General features: G+C 33.6%; 2 protein-coding genes across 2 annotated transcripts; one reads left to right on the forward strand and one right to left on the reverse strand.

Annotated features, from left to right (window-relative positions):
• Nucleotides 1-2,119: 2,119 nt before the first annotated feature.
• Nucleotides 2,120-4,396, forward strand: LOTGIDRAFT_137179 (hypothetical protein; the record flags this gene model as incomplete). The annotated part of the gene is made up of 3 exons (XM_009047431.1): nt 2,120-2,291; nt 2,718-2,891; nt 4,098-4,396. Coding segments are annotated over 3 exons (645 nt in total), but the record flags the coding sequence as incomplete, so codon positions are not given.
• Nucleotides 4,397-10,023: 5,627 nt separating this feature from the next.
• Nucleotides 10,024-13,568, reverse strand: LOTGIDRAFT_205031 (hypothetical protein). The gene is made up of 7 exons (XM_009047432.1): nt 13,474-13,568; nt 12,839-13,008; nt 12,225-12,337; nt 11,652-11,756; nt 11,191-11,404; nt 10,579-10,752; nt 10,024-10,370 (listed from the first exon to the last, which is right to left on the reverse strand). The coding sequence occupies exons 2-7, from the start codon at nt 12,980-12,982 to the stop codon at nt 10,086-10,088; spliced, it is 1,035 nt and encodes a 344-aa protein (XP_009045680.1). The 5' UTR covers nt 12,983-13,008; nt 13,474-13,568; the 3' UTR covers nt 10,024-10,085.
• Between the last annotated feature and the right edge of the window lie 860 nt (nt 13,569-14,428).

The raw sequence follows: 14,428 nt of genomic DNA on the forward strand, positions 1-14,428 counted from the left end.
GAGTTTCAAGTAATTGGTAATACTGAAGACCAAGAAAGGGATAAATACCAAGTATATAAAAACAATATCAGTATCTCTGACAGGGAAAGTGAAGAGGTTCAATTCAGTGAAAACACAGACGATCAGGAAAATGATAAGCACCAAGTATTCAAAAATGATACTAATACTGAAGAACATCAAATTGAGGAGGTGAAAATTAACAACTCTCAGGGTCAGGAAAGCAAGGAGAATGAAGTAAAGGAGTCTACTGAAGACCAGCAAAAGGACAATACTGAAGATAAAAAGGAGGAGGATCAAGTGAAAAGGGATGATGAAGATGAGGACAGTGATGATGAAGGAGATGAACCTAGACTGGTCATGGAATGTGAAAGTGATGGATGTCCTGATATTTATGAATGTGACAATGATAAAGCTCAGTTTAATGGTAGATATATTTTAGGATAAATTTTTGTCCTACCTGTTTCTGAACCAGAAACTGTGATGTTACTGAATTCAACTACTTAAATCACTCTCCAAAACAAAACTCAGATTTTGATTGATTTTGATTCTCCTATATTTTATATTCTCTCATCTAGCTAGAGCTAGGCAGCTAGTTTGGACATGGCAGTTAGATTTTAGAAGTTCTGCCTGTATCTCGACTGATTTACAAACTTTAAACATACCATATTTTTCATGACAATTCCATGTTTTACGCCTTTCTTTTTTTATTTTAGGATTAGTTGTCTATGATTCATCTGCTCCACAACAACTAACAAATAAGATTGATGATGAGGGTACGTCTACTTCAGAACCATTACATAGTAAGAGTGATGGTGATTGGAAGAAGGAAACAGCCACTGACGAAGGATCCAAAAAACAAGTCACTGACAGAAAAACTAAGAGAAAACCAAGAAGAGTTTCACAACCAACAGTTAACAAGATCTACAGGTGTAACAGATGTGTGTATGAGTCCATACAATACTCGGATTATGTCTTGCACAATTGTAAACCACCTACAAGGATTAACTTTACGGTTACTTATCATTCAGATGGTAATATTTTCAGTTGTACATGTGGCCACATTTACCACAAACTGAAAACTTTTCATGAACATTTAGTCACCCATATGATTCCCAAGCCATACAGGTGTTCCTTGTGCAAAGAGGTGTTTTCTACCAGAAAGGAAATAATGAAGCATTTGACTGCTGTCCATCCAAAAGATGAAATGAGATTTTATGTTAATGGCTTGAAGTTTACTCAAAACATCTTAGACAAAGCACGTAAAAATGGCTCATACACACAACATTTTGATAAAAACAAATCAAAATCATTGGATGGAGTGAACAACAAAACAGAATCTGGACCACCTAAGAATCCTTCCCTAAACACTTCTTTGAATAAACCTCATGATCCATCAACCACTAGCACTCCCAGACCATCAACCAGTAAGATTTCTAGTCCACCAACCAGTAAGGTTTCCAGACCATCAACCAGTAAGATTTCCAGCTCATCAACCAGTAAGATTTCCAGTCCATCAACCAGTAAGATTTCCAGTCTATCAACCAGTAAGATTTCCAGTCCATCAACCAGTAAGATTTCCAGTCCATCAACCAGTAAGATTTCCAGTCTATCAACCAGTAAGATTTCCAGTCCATCAACCAGTAAGATTTCCAGTCCATCAACCAGTGACATTGCCACTTTATCAACCAGCAAATTTCACAGTTTATCATTCATTGAAATTCCAAGTTCATCAAATTCAATTTCATTATCCAGTGAAGCTCCTAGCCTATCAATTGGTAACACTGTCAGTTCAACAACCAGTATCACTTCCAGGTCATCAATCAACACCACTCCTAAGCCATTGGCTTGTAAATCTGTTAGCTTATTGAACTCAAAAAATTTTGTAACATCAGCCACCAAACAGTTAAAAGAGTTATTAGTCAAACGAACATCTAAAATTCAATCATCCATGCAGTCTGCTTCCCGAGTTGTAACCTGTATGAACCAAAAAGTACAGGAAGATGTTATCATAATTGATGATGATGATGATGATGATGTTGTCATTCATCAGAAAGACAATGTTTCCTCTCTGCAAGATCCAATGATTGGGGCACCACATCCTGTTGGATTGTTTAAAAATATGGGTCAGCCAGGTCTTTTCAAATTTCATTTCAGTTCGTGTGGTGTCAAATATTCTTGCACATTTTGTAAGAAAGAATGGGAAAGTCGATCACATTTTTGCTTTCATATCTGGCATCATCAACATGAAAACGAACAGAAATGCAGTGAGTGTGACCAGAAGACTGGTGAAAGTGGAGTTTCTTGCATGAAGACTATAAGACTTTTTAGAAAACTTGCATTTGCTAGTTTCACCAAAGTAAAGCAAGCAGCAGAAAGTGCTGGTGCTCTTAAAGACCTTGCTCTAAATCAAGTTGCATTTTGTAAAACCAATAACATTCCATCTTATAAATGCTTGGATTGTAATGTGGACTTACCTCAATTGAGTAATCTGAAGTGGCATGTTTGGCAACACTCTCATTCTTCCATTATCTGTCCTGCTTGTTCGATAATGGGAGCAGCTGGTACACGTTATATCGTCTGCCCATTAGTGGAAAAACTTGTTTCTAAAATCCGAAAAAATGAAGAACAGTATTACTATCTGAAGTTAGGTATGGCAGGTCTTACTGCTCAAGCTATGGATTCTGGTGCAATGACATCTAGTAGTGTTGCTGAATCAGGACAGAAATTTGGAATGATAAAAAAGAAAAATGAAACACTATTTGTCTGTTACATTTGTTCTAAACAGTGGACTAACAAGCAAACATTTTGGCTTCATGTCTGGACTCATTATCATAAAGATAGACAACTGTGTCAAAAGTGTAAAAAAATTGATGGCTTTCCTGGAATGAAATGTTCAATGGTGGATAAAGAAATGGATATTCCAGATTTCCATCTAACAAACCAGGTTGTAGAAACGGAGGAATTTACTAGATTGGAAGAAGACATGATTATTACATCAAATGATCCAGATAATCGTCCACAAGAAGACCATGATATCATCATAATAGATGACACTCCTGGACCAGGAGAAACTGATGCCAACCTAAACATCATAAACATTGATGAGGAATCTGAAGAGCCCTTGAATGATTCATCTGCTTCATTAACTGCATCCAATTTTCAGATAACCACCAATGCTAAAGCTGAAGAGTCTTTGGAAGAAGATGAAGCAGAAGTTATAATTGATAAAGCTGATGTCACGGTTTCAGATGTTTCTTTTAGTACTCCTTCGACTTCAGAGTTTAGTTCAGAAATGGCTTCAGCTTCTACAACAGACATAAATCCACAACAAATACTAGTTTTGAATCCTGAACATAACTTGTTCATAAAATGTACTTTTCCAGAAGGCATAATAAGAAGCATTTTGACAGAACCAAATGTTTCAAACGCAATTAGCCGTTTTTTTTGTGTGCATAGAAATGAGTTTATGTGTTTGATTTGTAAAAGTGGGTCTTTTGCTTTGAATCAATTGATAGATTTGTATGAACATATTTTAGTGCAACACATGAAGATACCTTTGGTTCAGTGTGGATATTGTGATTTTAATGCCAATAAGGAGCATAAGATCAGGAGTCACTCTCTAAATAAGCATTCTGGAAAAGAAATCAGCATTGTTAAATATCAACTAAATATTTTTGATTCTGTTGAGGAGTATTCAAGACTTATAGTATTTATCCGCTCAAGAAATTTACCAAAGGATTATGTTGAAAATAAGTTTCTTTCAAGTCAGTTAGATGCTTTGAAACAAACTGGGAACTCTGCATGTGATTCCAATGAGTCTGTGACAATAGTGAAAGAAAACCAGGATTCTGAACCTGCAGAATTGGATGTGAAATTTAAGGTGGAATGTAATGATACTCAAGAATCTGGTTATGCTATTGATGCTGCCGGTCCTCTGATTCTGAGTGCTTATTCTCTTGCTTCAGAAGAAAAGGTTTCAGAATTTCCACCAGGCATCAAACCAGAAATTGAAACATTAACCTCGAATGGCCAGGAATATTTTAATCCAAATTTTTATGCCTGTGGATCATGTACGTATTCAACTTTGATAATGGAAGATTTAAGGAAGCATTTGTTAATCAAACATTGCTTTGAGAAGAACTTCACCTGCAAGCACTGTGGCTTTGTTGGTCTTAGGATTGACCAGCTTCTGAAACACTTTCTGCACCACACCAATTACAATTCATTAAATATGCCAGTTTTTCAATGTATAGATAATAACTGTGAATATAGATGCAATAATTTGGAAGGGTTCCTTTCTCACTTGGAGACTCACAATTTAAAACAATTTGAGTGTCACGAGTGTGCAGAGACCATGGACAGCTTAAAGGAACTTGGTCAACATTTGAAATTGAATCTTCTCTTTATTTACTCCTGTCCGTATTGCTCTGCTGTTGCTACTAATAGTGAGAAGATGAAAGAGCATATTGAAAGCTATCATGATGGTGCCATACCTCAAGAATGGACAATTGGTAAACAGTTGGTTTGCAGGGATCGGCAATTGTATAATTACTACTCAAAATTTAATTTAGAAACACAAAAGTCTAATCCTACTTCAACAATAGTGGCAGATGAAGAATTAAACTGTAAATTGTGTTCTTTTTATGGCGTTAATGCAGCTGAACTTAAGTCTCATGGAGAAGTACATACACAGATACAAAAAGATGGGGCTTTTATTTGTCCTTTTTGTGCAGTTCCCTTTGATAGTCCAAAACATCTGACTGATCATGTGATGAAGCATGCTGAAACTCAAATGTCTGTTTATTTCTTCACTTGCAAAATTGACAACTATTGTACTAATGTTTATCAAAAGATCTTGCAGCATATACATGATGGTCAGCATGTTCTCTCTGATAAACCAGAAGATATGTTTGATTACAGACAAGTTACCTACAAATCCCAAGTCATTTGCTGTCCAAGGTGTCCCTTCAAGAGCGCTTGTCGTGGATATCTAACCTGTCACATTGAAAGAGTTCATAATGGAAATGTGGGAGCAGTCCATTCAAAAGGCTATACAAGTGCTGACTCATCCAGTGAAATTATTCTTGCTCAAACAAAAATGCTGAACTGTCCTGAAGAAAATTGCACTTTCTGCACAACAGATTCGAAAATATTACATGAGCATATTAAGACTCATTCAGATATATCAATTGCTACTGAACTTGCGCAAAGATCTCCAGATAGACCTTTTTCAGACATCAATACACTGAAGAAAAGCAGTCATATTTATATCCCTACAGATGGTCCAGATGATCAAGAAAACTTTCATTTACTAGAAACGAGATTGAAGCCTGTATATTTTGTTGGAAAGGAAAGTTACAAGTGTAAAATTTGCAAAATTCATAAACAGGAACAAGTCCAGATGATAAAACATCTATTGACGAAACATGTTAGATTACAATACAGCTGTTTCATGTGTCAATTTTCAAGCTCAATGATATGGAGGATGCAGAAACATGGTAGACATTCTCACAATTGTCTTTATTTCAATATTATTTATTCAGATAAAATTGAGGAGGTGATTAAGCAAATTCGTAATACGAAACCAAAAAAGACCAATCAAAAGCCTAAAGATGATGAAAATGAAAGTGAAGATGTATCTGTAACAGAGAGAAGGGTAAGGGAATGCCAACAAAAGCAATCCAAGCAAAACAAACCAAATGAATCACAGAAAGCAAAGAGTTTTAATGATGTTCAACAAAATCCAAAAATTGATAAATGCAGCATCAAACCTTCAGTTGAATTACCTTCCGTGGAACTCAAGAAAAGAGGTAGGAAAAGAAAGGAATCAACAGAACAGATCAAAGCAGCAGAGTTGAAAAAGCCAAAAACTGTCAGAAACACTGAAGGTACAGCAGATGATCCCATATCTTTACCAAAACCAAAAAATACACAGCAGCTACCACCAACTGAAGCAGATAAGATAACATCAGCAACAGACAAAAATATATGCCTCTTGGGTTCAGAATATCTTGATTCTTCATTATCAGTGCTGTACAAAACAGAAGATAACCGACATCAATGTCATGTGTGTAAGGAATGGTTCCCAGCTGTTACTCGCTATTGGATTCACCATCATTTGAATCTCATCCACTTAAAACTGAGACTATACAAATGTGGCTATTGTAAATGGAGAGCTCTTGAGAAGTTTAAGATTCACCAGCACATTTCCAAATTCCACCCAAAAGAAGGCATTAAGGTGCACGACGCTGATGTGGATATCAGTGAGGCAGTAACTCTATACATCAAGAAAAATAAACTAAACCTGAAACTTCCTGTGGTTAAAGAAGCAAATGATAATTCTGTAGATACATCATCAGCGTCTAGTTCCAGTTCTTCAAATATAAAACGCTATAGGTGTGAGCACTGTCAAGAAACTTTCAAATATATTATCAAGGCTAAAATACATGCCAACTCATCACATTTTGGTCTTGAACCCAATATCATGGTTATTTACAAGCAGGCAACTGTTACTTCTTCAACTGAGACACCTAACCAAACAGACAAATCCATAAAGCGTAAATCCTCTGATGAACCTGATGTTTTGAATCCTAAAAAATCTAAGAAACCAGTAAAACAAAAACCTAAAAAGCCAGTAGAACAATTATACAAATGTCCACAATGTAGTTTTTATACTGATGTTGATCTGGATGCAATGCTTAGTCATTTTAAAAGTCATAACTACGAGAAAATTATTGAATGTTCTACTTGTGGTGTACGATCTTTTGATGATTCAGGCAGTAAGAAACATAATAGATTATGTCATCAGGACCAACCACAAAAGTCGAATCTGTTACCTGTGATAAATTTCTTTAAAATAATTAAACCAGAAGATGCTCCAACCTCAATGTTAGCCTGTAACAGCATTAATAAACAGTTCAAATTCGAATGTACATACTGTCATTTGAAAAGCGATGTTGACAATGCCATGCGAGATCATCTTCTTCAACATCTAGAGAAGCTGAAACCTCATATTGTTTGCTCAGTTTGTTCTGTTCCTGTACCTGAAATTGTGCATAGAAAACACCATTTTAAAAATGTTCATTCCTCGATAGACAACAAGAAAAATCTGGACATGGTACATAAGGCGCTGAATGATGAATTGTTGGATTGTCTCCAAGAAGGAACTTTAAAAGAAGAACCCGAGCCCAATTCAAACTTCATGTGTATGAGGTGTCCACTGAAATTTCAAACTTTGTCTTCCTTGGGTGTGCATTATAAAAGTTTCCATAGACTAACTTGTGGTATCAATACTTTCTGGAAAGACAAGATAACTGGTTGTGTTTTTAATTTTCTTGGTACAATGTGTAAAAACAGTCCAAAAATTGTAGATCTTAGCAAATTTGATGTCTTCTTGTGTCGAGCCTGTGACTTCCGAACAAATAACAAGTAAGTTTTATTCAAATTGAATCATTTTATTTATCATCAAAGAAACTGCTTTACAAGCTATTAAGCATTCGGCAAGAAATCAATTTAACTTTTGTCATTCATCCTAAGTAAACTATATATATCTGGCTTTAAATTTCATTTTGAAAAGTGGAACTGAATCGAGTATCATATGCTGGCTATGCTCTGTTTATGAGAATCAAGTATAAGCTATGCTCTGTTATACAACATCAATTTTAAAAATATGCATATCTGATTTCAGAGAACTATTATATAATCATCAGAGAGCTAATCATCAAAAGAAGTATTTAAATAGAACAATGGAGTTATGTTATTCTCGAGATGAAACTCCTTCAACATCTTCAGGTGTGTAACACAATGATAACACAAAATTTCTTGTCTCATCCCCTCAAAATAAGGCTTAGAAGAACAACAAAATTTTCGTGCCAGGGATTGGCCTTTTTTAAGGCATATAATCATTTTACTTATTCAAAATTAAGGTGTAAAAAAAAGATCTTATATTTTTTAAACAATGTTTAAATACCAAGAAATTGATTAATTCTTCATCAAACAGTCACCATTTGGAGTTTAAGTATATACAAAATTTCATCCTTCAAATTATTCTGGAAATATCCAAAATACTAAAAAAAAACCTTGAATATTGATATTTACAAAAGTGTTTGTCTTTTAGTGAATAAAATTCCAGATTTTCAGCTAAATTTTTGGGTTAACACACTTCCTAATCAGAGCTTGACCTTTTATTCATCTCATTTTTTTTTTTTACAGGCCCAAAATACCTCTCCTTCAGATGTCCAGTATGTCCTGAGATATCCAAAAGCCTGTCAGAATATTCAGAACATATCAGTTGCCATGGAAACATATTTAAAAAGCTCAAACCATCCGAATCAAATATTGTAAGATGTCGAAATTGTACATTTGTTTCTGATTCAGTTGCTAAAATATACGATCACGTCAAAACTCATGCGACATTGAAACAGTTCGTGTGCGCCTATTGTTCCTTCGAGGCGAATCAAAGCACTGTGGTAAAACTACATTTAAAATCTGCTCATCCTAATAAGACACTTACAGGTTCAATCATTGATTTAAAAAGTCCAAGACTTGGCCATTGTGTAGATTTCAGTTCAAAAGTTAAATTGAAAAACTTTTTCGAAATGTCACTCCATGAATTTGAACATCTGTTGAATTCAGCTCATGTCCAAGATGTAGATTTGTCAAAAGTTCCTCTGGAAATTGCTGAAAAACTTTTATTAGCTCACTAAAACTTATGGAACTTGGATGATGCCAGCTTATGAAATCCAAATTTGTTTTTCAAAAACATAAAAGTTACTGACAAGCAAATATTTTGGCAATTCTGGATTACTTTGAGAAAAGTCTGGCAACAGTGTTTGCATTTATTACTAAAATTACATTTAAAGGGACAGATTTGCCACTTTTTGGGGTTGATTTGAGTCTTTAATATATGCAAATAATCTTCAGTAGTGCTAAAATGTACTAAATTGCATAATTCTGTCAAAAATATCTCGAACAAGGTGTTTTAAATTCTATTTCTATGTCATTTGTATATATGGCAGTACAATTGGTTAAACAGATGGCGAATCTGTCCCTTTAGTGTGGTTTTTGATTTGGAGACCCATTTCTTGTCTGAAGTATTGACTTTTTTAAAAAGTTGTTTTGTTGTTGGTTAATGGGATTTTTTAGAATTGTATATTTTAAATTTAATCCATTTGTTCAAATTCAAAATCAACTATTTGGAATGTCCATAAACAGCTTTCAGTAAAGCACAAACTGATGAACGTACAATTTTATGTTTGTTAAGAAAGTCTGGCTGTGTTTCTTTTGAAATGATATTAACCCTACCATCTCCTAAGGTCTTACTTCTAACACTGTAGGATAAACTAGTGCTAAGATCATTTTGAGACTATGTAACCAAATTCCTTCTATTGAACTAAACATTTGATACCATATCCTAAATGACCTATAAAAGTAATTCTTTGATGGTATAAGTAGATTATGATGTCATTTTCTTCCCCTGAAGTTAGGTTTAGTTTTTCTAATTCAAGCAGGGCGACATCTGTCAAATGTAAAATCTGTGTTGCCCTCTATGTTATAATGTTATACTCTATGACAGAGCTTGTTTATTCTTGAAATATCTAATTTTCATTGTATATTGTCTTCAGGTGTGTTTTTTCCATTTTATTGTTGCATAATATCTCAATGTGCTATTGCTATTTGCTAGATCAAAGAATTGTTAAAATTAAATTTTATAATCATGAAATACTGTGTTTCTTTGATTTGCTACAACAATGAGAAAATGAACAGGAATTCAAAGGATCTTTTGTAGTAGTGAGTACCTAATCCTATGTAGGATTTCAATTTTGAAATTTGAAATGGATAGCTGAAATTATCCCCTGTAATGATAGACTTTGGCCTCAAGAGGTCCCATAGTCAATCTTTTTCACAATGCAAATTATCCCTGCCTTTGTCTTAATGATTAAGAATACATGATAATTCATTAGAATCGCCAATTAATTACGCAGTTTGCTTAATTTGACATTAAAATTGCAGAAAACCATCTTTAAAATAGGGAGAAGGAATGATTTATTATATAAAGCTAACATTCACTTTTATCTGGAATTTGTTCACACTTTGTCAAAGTGGGTTAGAAGTCCCCAATGATCACTAGCAAATCTCTGACAGCTTTTCAATCTCTCTAAACCAACAAGTTCAAAATACACTGGTTTCACAGTCTTAGGGATAGACTCCTTATAATATAGTCTATCAAATCGACATTTTGGTTTAAACTTGCCACCAAATTCAAGGTTATCATTCCGAATCATGTCCCACGTAAACTTAGCTTCAGGTCGTTTTCCAGTCACCTCCCATAGATCTTTCACATTCTCGGGTATACCATTTGCCTTGCCAATCTGAAAATCGAAGATCCAGTTCTTAAATTCTTTAACCATGCATATGCAAGTTTAACAAAAAAAAAAGTATTCTAGTGAAGGCAAAATTACATCTAAAATGCACGATAACAGCGTGTTGGAATATTTGAAATCTCAATAGGGTTTAATAGAGTTTTTGAGCAATTGTGGACAGAAAGACATGGGTGACACCAAAATAAAAAAATACTACCTCGGGATCTCTCAGGTTTAAATCGCCACCAAATATAACTGTTGAGTTAGTATCTGAACTTTTCATCCTCTCGAATGCCAATTTTAGCTGTGCTATTCTCTTTTCACTGTGTTCTTTACAACTTTCAAGATGAGATGTCATAAATTTGAATTTCACTCCTTTGACTTGTGCCTGATTAAAAAAATTAATGAATTATTATTTTGAAGAGAATGAAAAGATTTTGTTCTGACAAATGAAAGAATTTTGAAAGATGAATGGAGTTAATCAAAAAAGACAAAGATAAAAAGAATACATGTATATGTATCTAATTCTATTATCATGGTTAATATCATGGTAAATATTATTTTATCATGGCTAATATTATTATTATTAACGTTTTTAATATTATTATTATTAACGTTATAAATATTACTATTATCAACCTTATTAATATTATTATTATGGTTATTAATAATATCATGGTAAATATTATTATTATTATTAACGTTACTAATATTATTATCATGCTTATTAATAATAATATCATGGTTAATACTATTATCATGTTAAAATTATGATCAATGGCTTAATTTTATTATTATCATGGTTATTAATATTATTATCATGGTTAATATTATTATTATCATGGTTATTAATATTGGTATTTGGATAAGGAAAGATTTGTGCCTGGTTGATATTACTAGTAAACTTGTCATGAAGTAAAATCATAGAATAATAATCACACAATTGATGTGCAGATGAGATCTTATAATTTTTACAGCTAGTTCTGATCATTTGTTCTGTAGCAGGAACAACTTCTTGGAGAAACACAACATGGGGATTCTCTCTGAAACAAAAGATTTGGTGAAGGGACACCAGACATCAAAGGCAATCTATTTGGGGTCAATTACTTTTCCTTTGAAACTGTATGACAGATAGGACAAAATTATTACTACTATTTATAGTTTTTTCCTTTTTCTTACTTTTCAGCATTACATTATGAAAGGAAGTAAAAATATTTTGAATTTTCACCATATCAAGTCCAATATAGTATAGTTTTAAAAAATATTATACACAATTGCCCTTCTACTTACTTCTCTATCAATTGACATACAGCTTTCGTTCTGGATTCTAAATTCTGATGATCCAAACCATCTATATTCCAAGATAACAGTCTTATTCTGTGGGGTTCATCATCTCTATAATACACAGTTATAGGTTTAGATAAGTAAAATAATATACTTGGTGGATATCTGACTATTTAGACAAAGTTATAAAACAAAGTTTAAGTCAGCAATCAAGGATTAGGTCTGCTTCTGATATTCACATCATATAAGATATAGATTGCCAGGCAAGGTGACATACGTCCACTACCGGGTGTCAGAAATGATAACAAAGTATTTATTGTCCTCTAAGTCAAAGCAAACAAAAATTCAAACATGAACAATGTCTCATCGTTTTACACACAAGGGCAATAACTCTGAAACCACATTTCCAGGTAGGTGTATAATAAATGGTCTTACAGTGTCAAAAGATTTCGAAGCTAGAGCCTATAAAAGTATTACAACTGCCTAGCATAAAATTTTATACTCAATCAAAAGCATTCATATTAAATTATCGATTTAGTAATTGCATTGTCTGATAGACAGGGTGATGTAAACACCCACTTGATTTCTGTGTTTGAAGTTGTAACTAAGCTAGCTCCTTGAGGAACTGTGGTCTGTAGCTTTGAGGATGGAGAACTGGCACCATTGTCTTCAAAATAATCATTTACAGATCTCTACAATACATACATAAAAAAAATAGTCATTCCATTGTTTTGCTAAGAAACTCTTGGCTATTTTCCCAATGTTAACTCACATTCCTGATTGACTTCCTTTCTATGAAATAATTTATATTTCTGGTAAATATAATTCTATGATATCTACTTTAACAGCTGATTATAATCTCAGTTATTCATATGACCATCCACAAAACAGGGTGATTCCACAACAATTTGCGGATACCTGTACTAGGCCTACCCATATAAATACATCCTTGGTGTAATCTACATTGGAGAATACTCAAAGTCTCAACAAGGAATGATTAGGATCTGGAATTTCCATCTTCCTATAATATCATTTAGAGCCAACATGTATTTCAGATAGTGTTGTCATAACTGTAATCTGATCCAGTTTATTTAAAACAACAGGAACTACCTACCCATGACAATATCATATCCAAAAATTAACATCTGAGGAACTAGGAGACACCAGATTTGTCAAGCTAGAAATAGGCCTACCTGTAAATCCCAATCTCTGTCTTGCAAATAAAACATAGCTAGAGCCCTGTCACTACCAGTTAACTCAGCAAACTGAATACATCTTTCTAAACATTCAGCTTGACTTGGAAGATTAGGATCTTCTTCTTCTTCACTGTTACTCATTTTCTACTAAACTTTTGGTTCAGCAACTGATGATAATGGTGATAAACAAATGATAAAGAATTAAACTTTAAAAAACATAGAATTGAACATGAGATATGAATGTTAAAGGAGATACGACAAGAGAAAAAGTTATATCTGTAGTGCAAAAAGTTCAAAAAGACACAATTTCGATTGGAAATGCCTGGATTTTTTAGACAAGGATCACCACTCTTTAGAGTCAGACAGCAGCTATTCTGATAATGATCGGAAAGACATCGGTTACAAAATAGATAACATTTGACGGATTTGTTTTAAATGTCACGGTATTTAGATTCTTTTTTGTTAAGTCTGACGTATTTTCGTGTTTAGTCAAACCCTTTGATAACTTATCAAAATGGATAAATTATTTTTACTTGTTTATTCAAAAGTTAGACTCATGGCAAAGGTTCCTTTTTATAAAGTAAAAGAGATAATGTTTTCTAAGTAAAAAGCATAAATAAATGACAACCAACCTGTCCTTAAATTATTCTGGTTATTCTCTAATTAGCAGGAAATCAACAAACTGTAGACTCAGATATCCAGCTGAACTATCCTATAGGCCTATATTTCAACAAACTAATGAGACTAGATAAACGAGATTATTCTCAATAGCGGTTACGGTGGCCAATGCGTGCCAGTGAATGTTATTACATATTGGTTTGTATTTACCAACCACAATGGTTTAAAAGTAAATAATTGCGAAAAAATAGGCGCCCAATGAAAAAGGCCCGGATAATAAACGCTAGAAAATTGCCTAGATCACATAATTCCACACATAAGCCAGAAATGATTTAAATTGGAGGAATAGTCTGTGACGCCAATCATCTTTTAAAGAAATGCAGAAAACGATATCGGTTTTGTTGTATTCCAAATGATACTTAATTAAATTTTGATGATGTCGCCGCTTAGCTTATTATCTAAACTGAACCTAGTTCTACTAGATCGGGCTGTTATAACATCAACCCCTTTCGATGTCTTGGTGGTAGCTAAATCCTACGATTTAATGTGATTTCATATAGCTGGTGTCTGGTGTCGTAGACAGAATCCCTTAAGGGGAGGGTAGAATATCTGTCCAATAAAAAAGGAATGGACATGCTGGTAAAGTTGTAAAAGAAAAACAAAAATGGCTATAGATATTTATTTTATTGCTTTTATCCAGAGCAGATTTTACTCCAATTAAAAACAAAACCATTCCTGAACGCGAATTATAAATCATGAAAAATAATCATATCTATCTTACATTTCACATGTGACTACTATATTAAAGGAATGCTACCTTTAGAATTCAGATTTACACACTTGGCTTAAAGCGTTTTTCAATTGTTACGTTGTTTTATAGATTTAAAGGATTATAAAGGGATTATGTATATTTATGACACCTGGTAAGTTCACTAACGAATAAATACTCTTGTTCGCCAAGTTTCAGAA

Source organism: Lottia gigantea (genome assembly GCF_000327385.1).
Source record: "Lottia gigantea unplaced genomic scaffold LOTGIsca_112, whole genome shotgun sequence".
Taxonomy (NCBI): domain Eukaryota; kingdom Metazoa; phylum Mollusca; class Gastropoda; family Lottiidae; genus Lottia; species Lottia gigantea.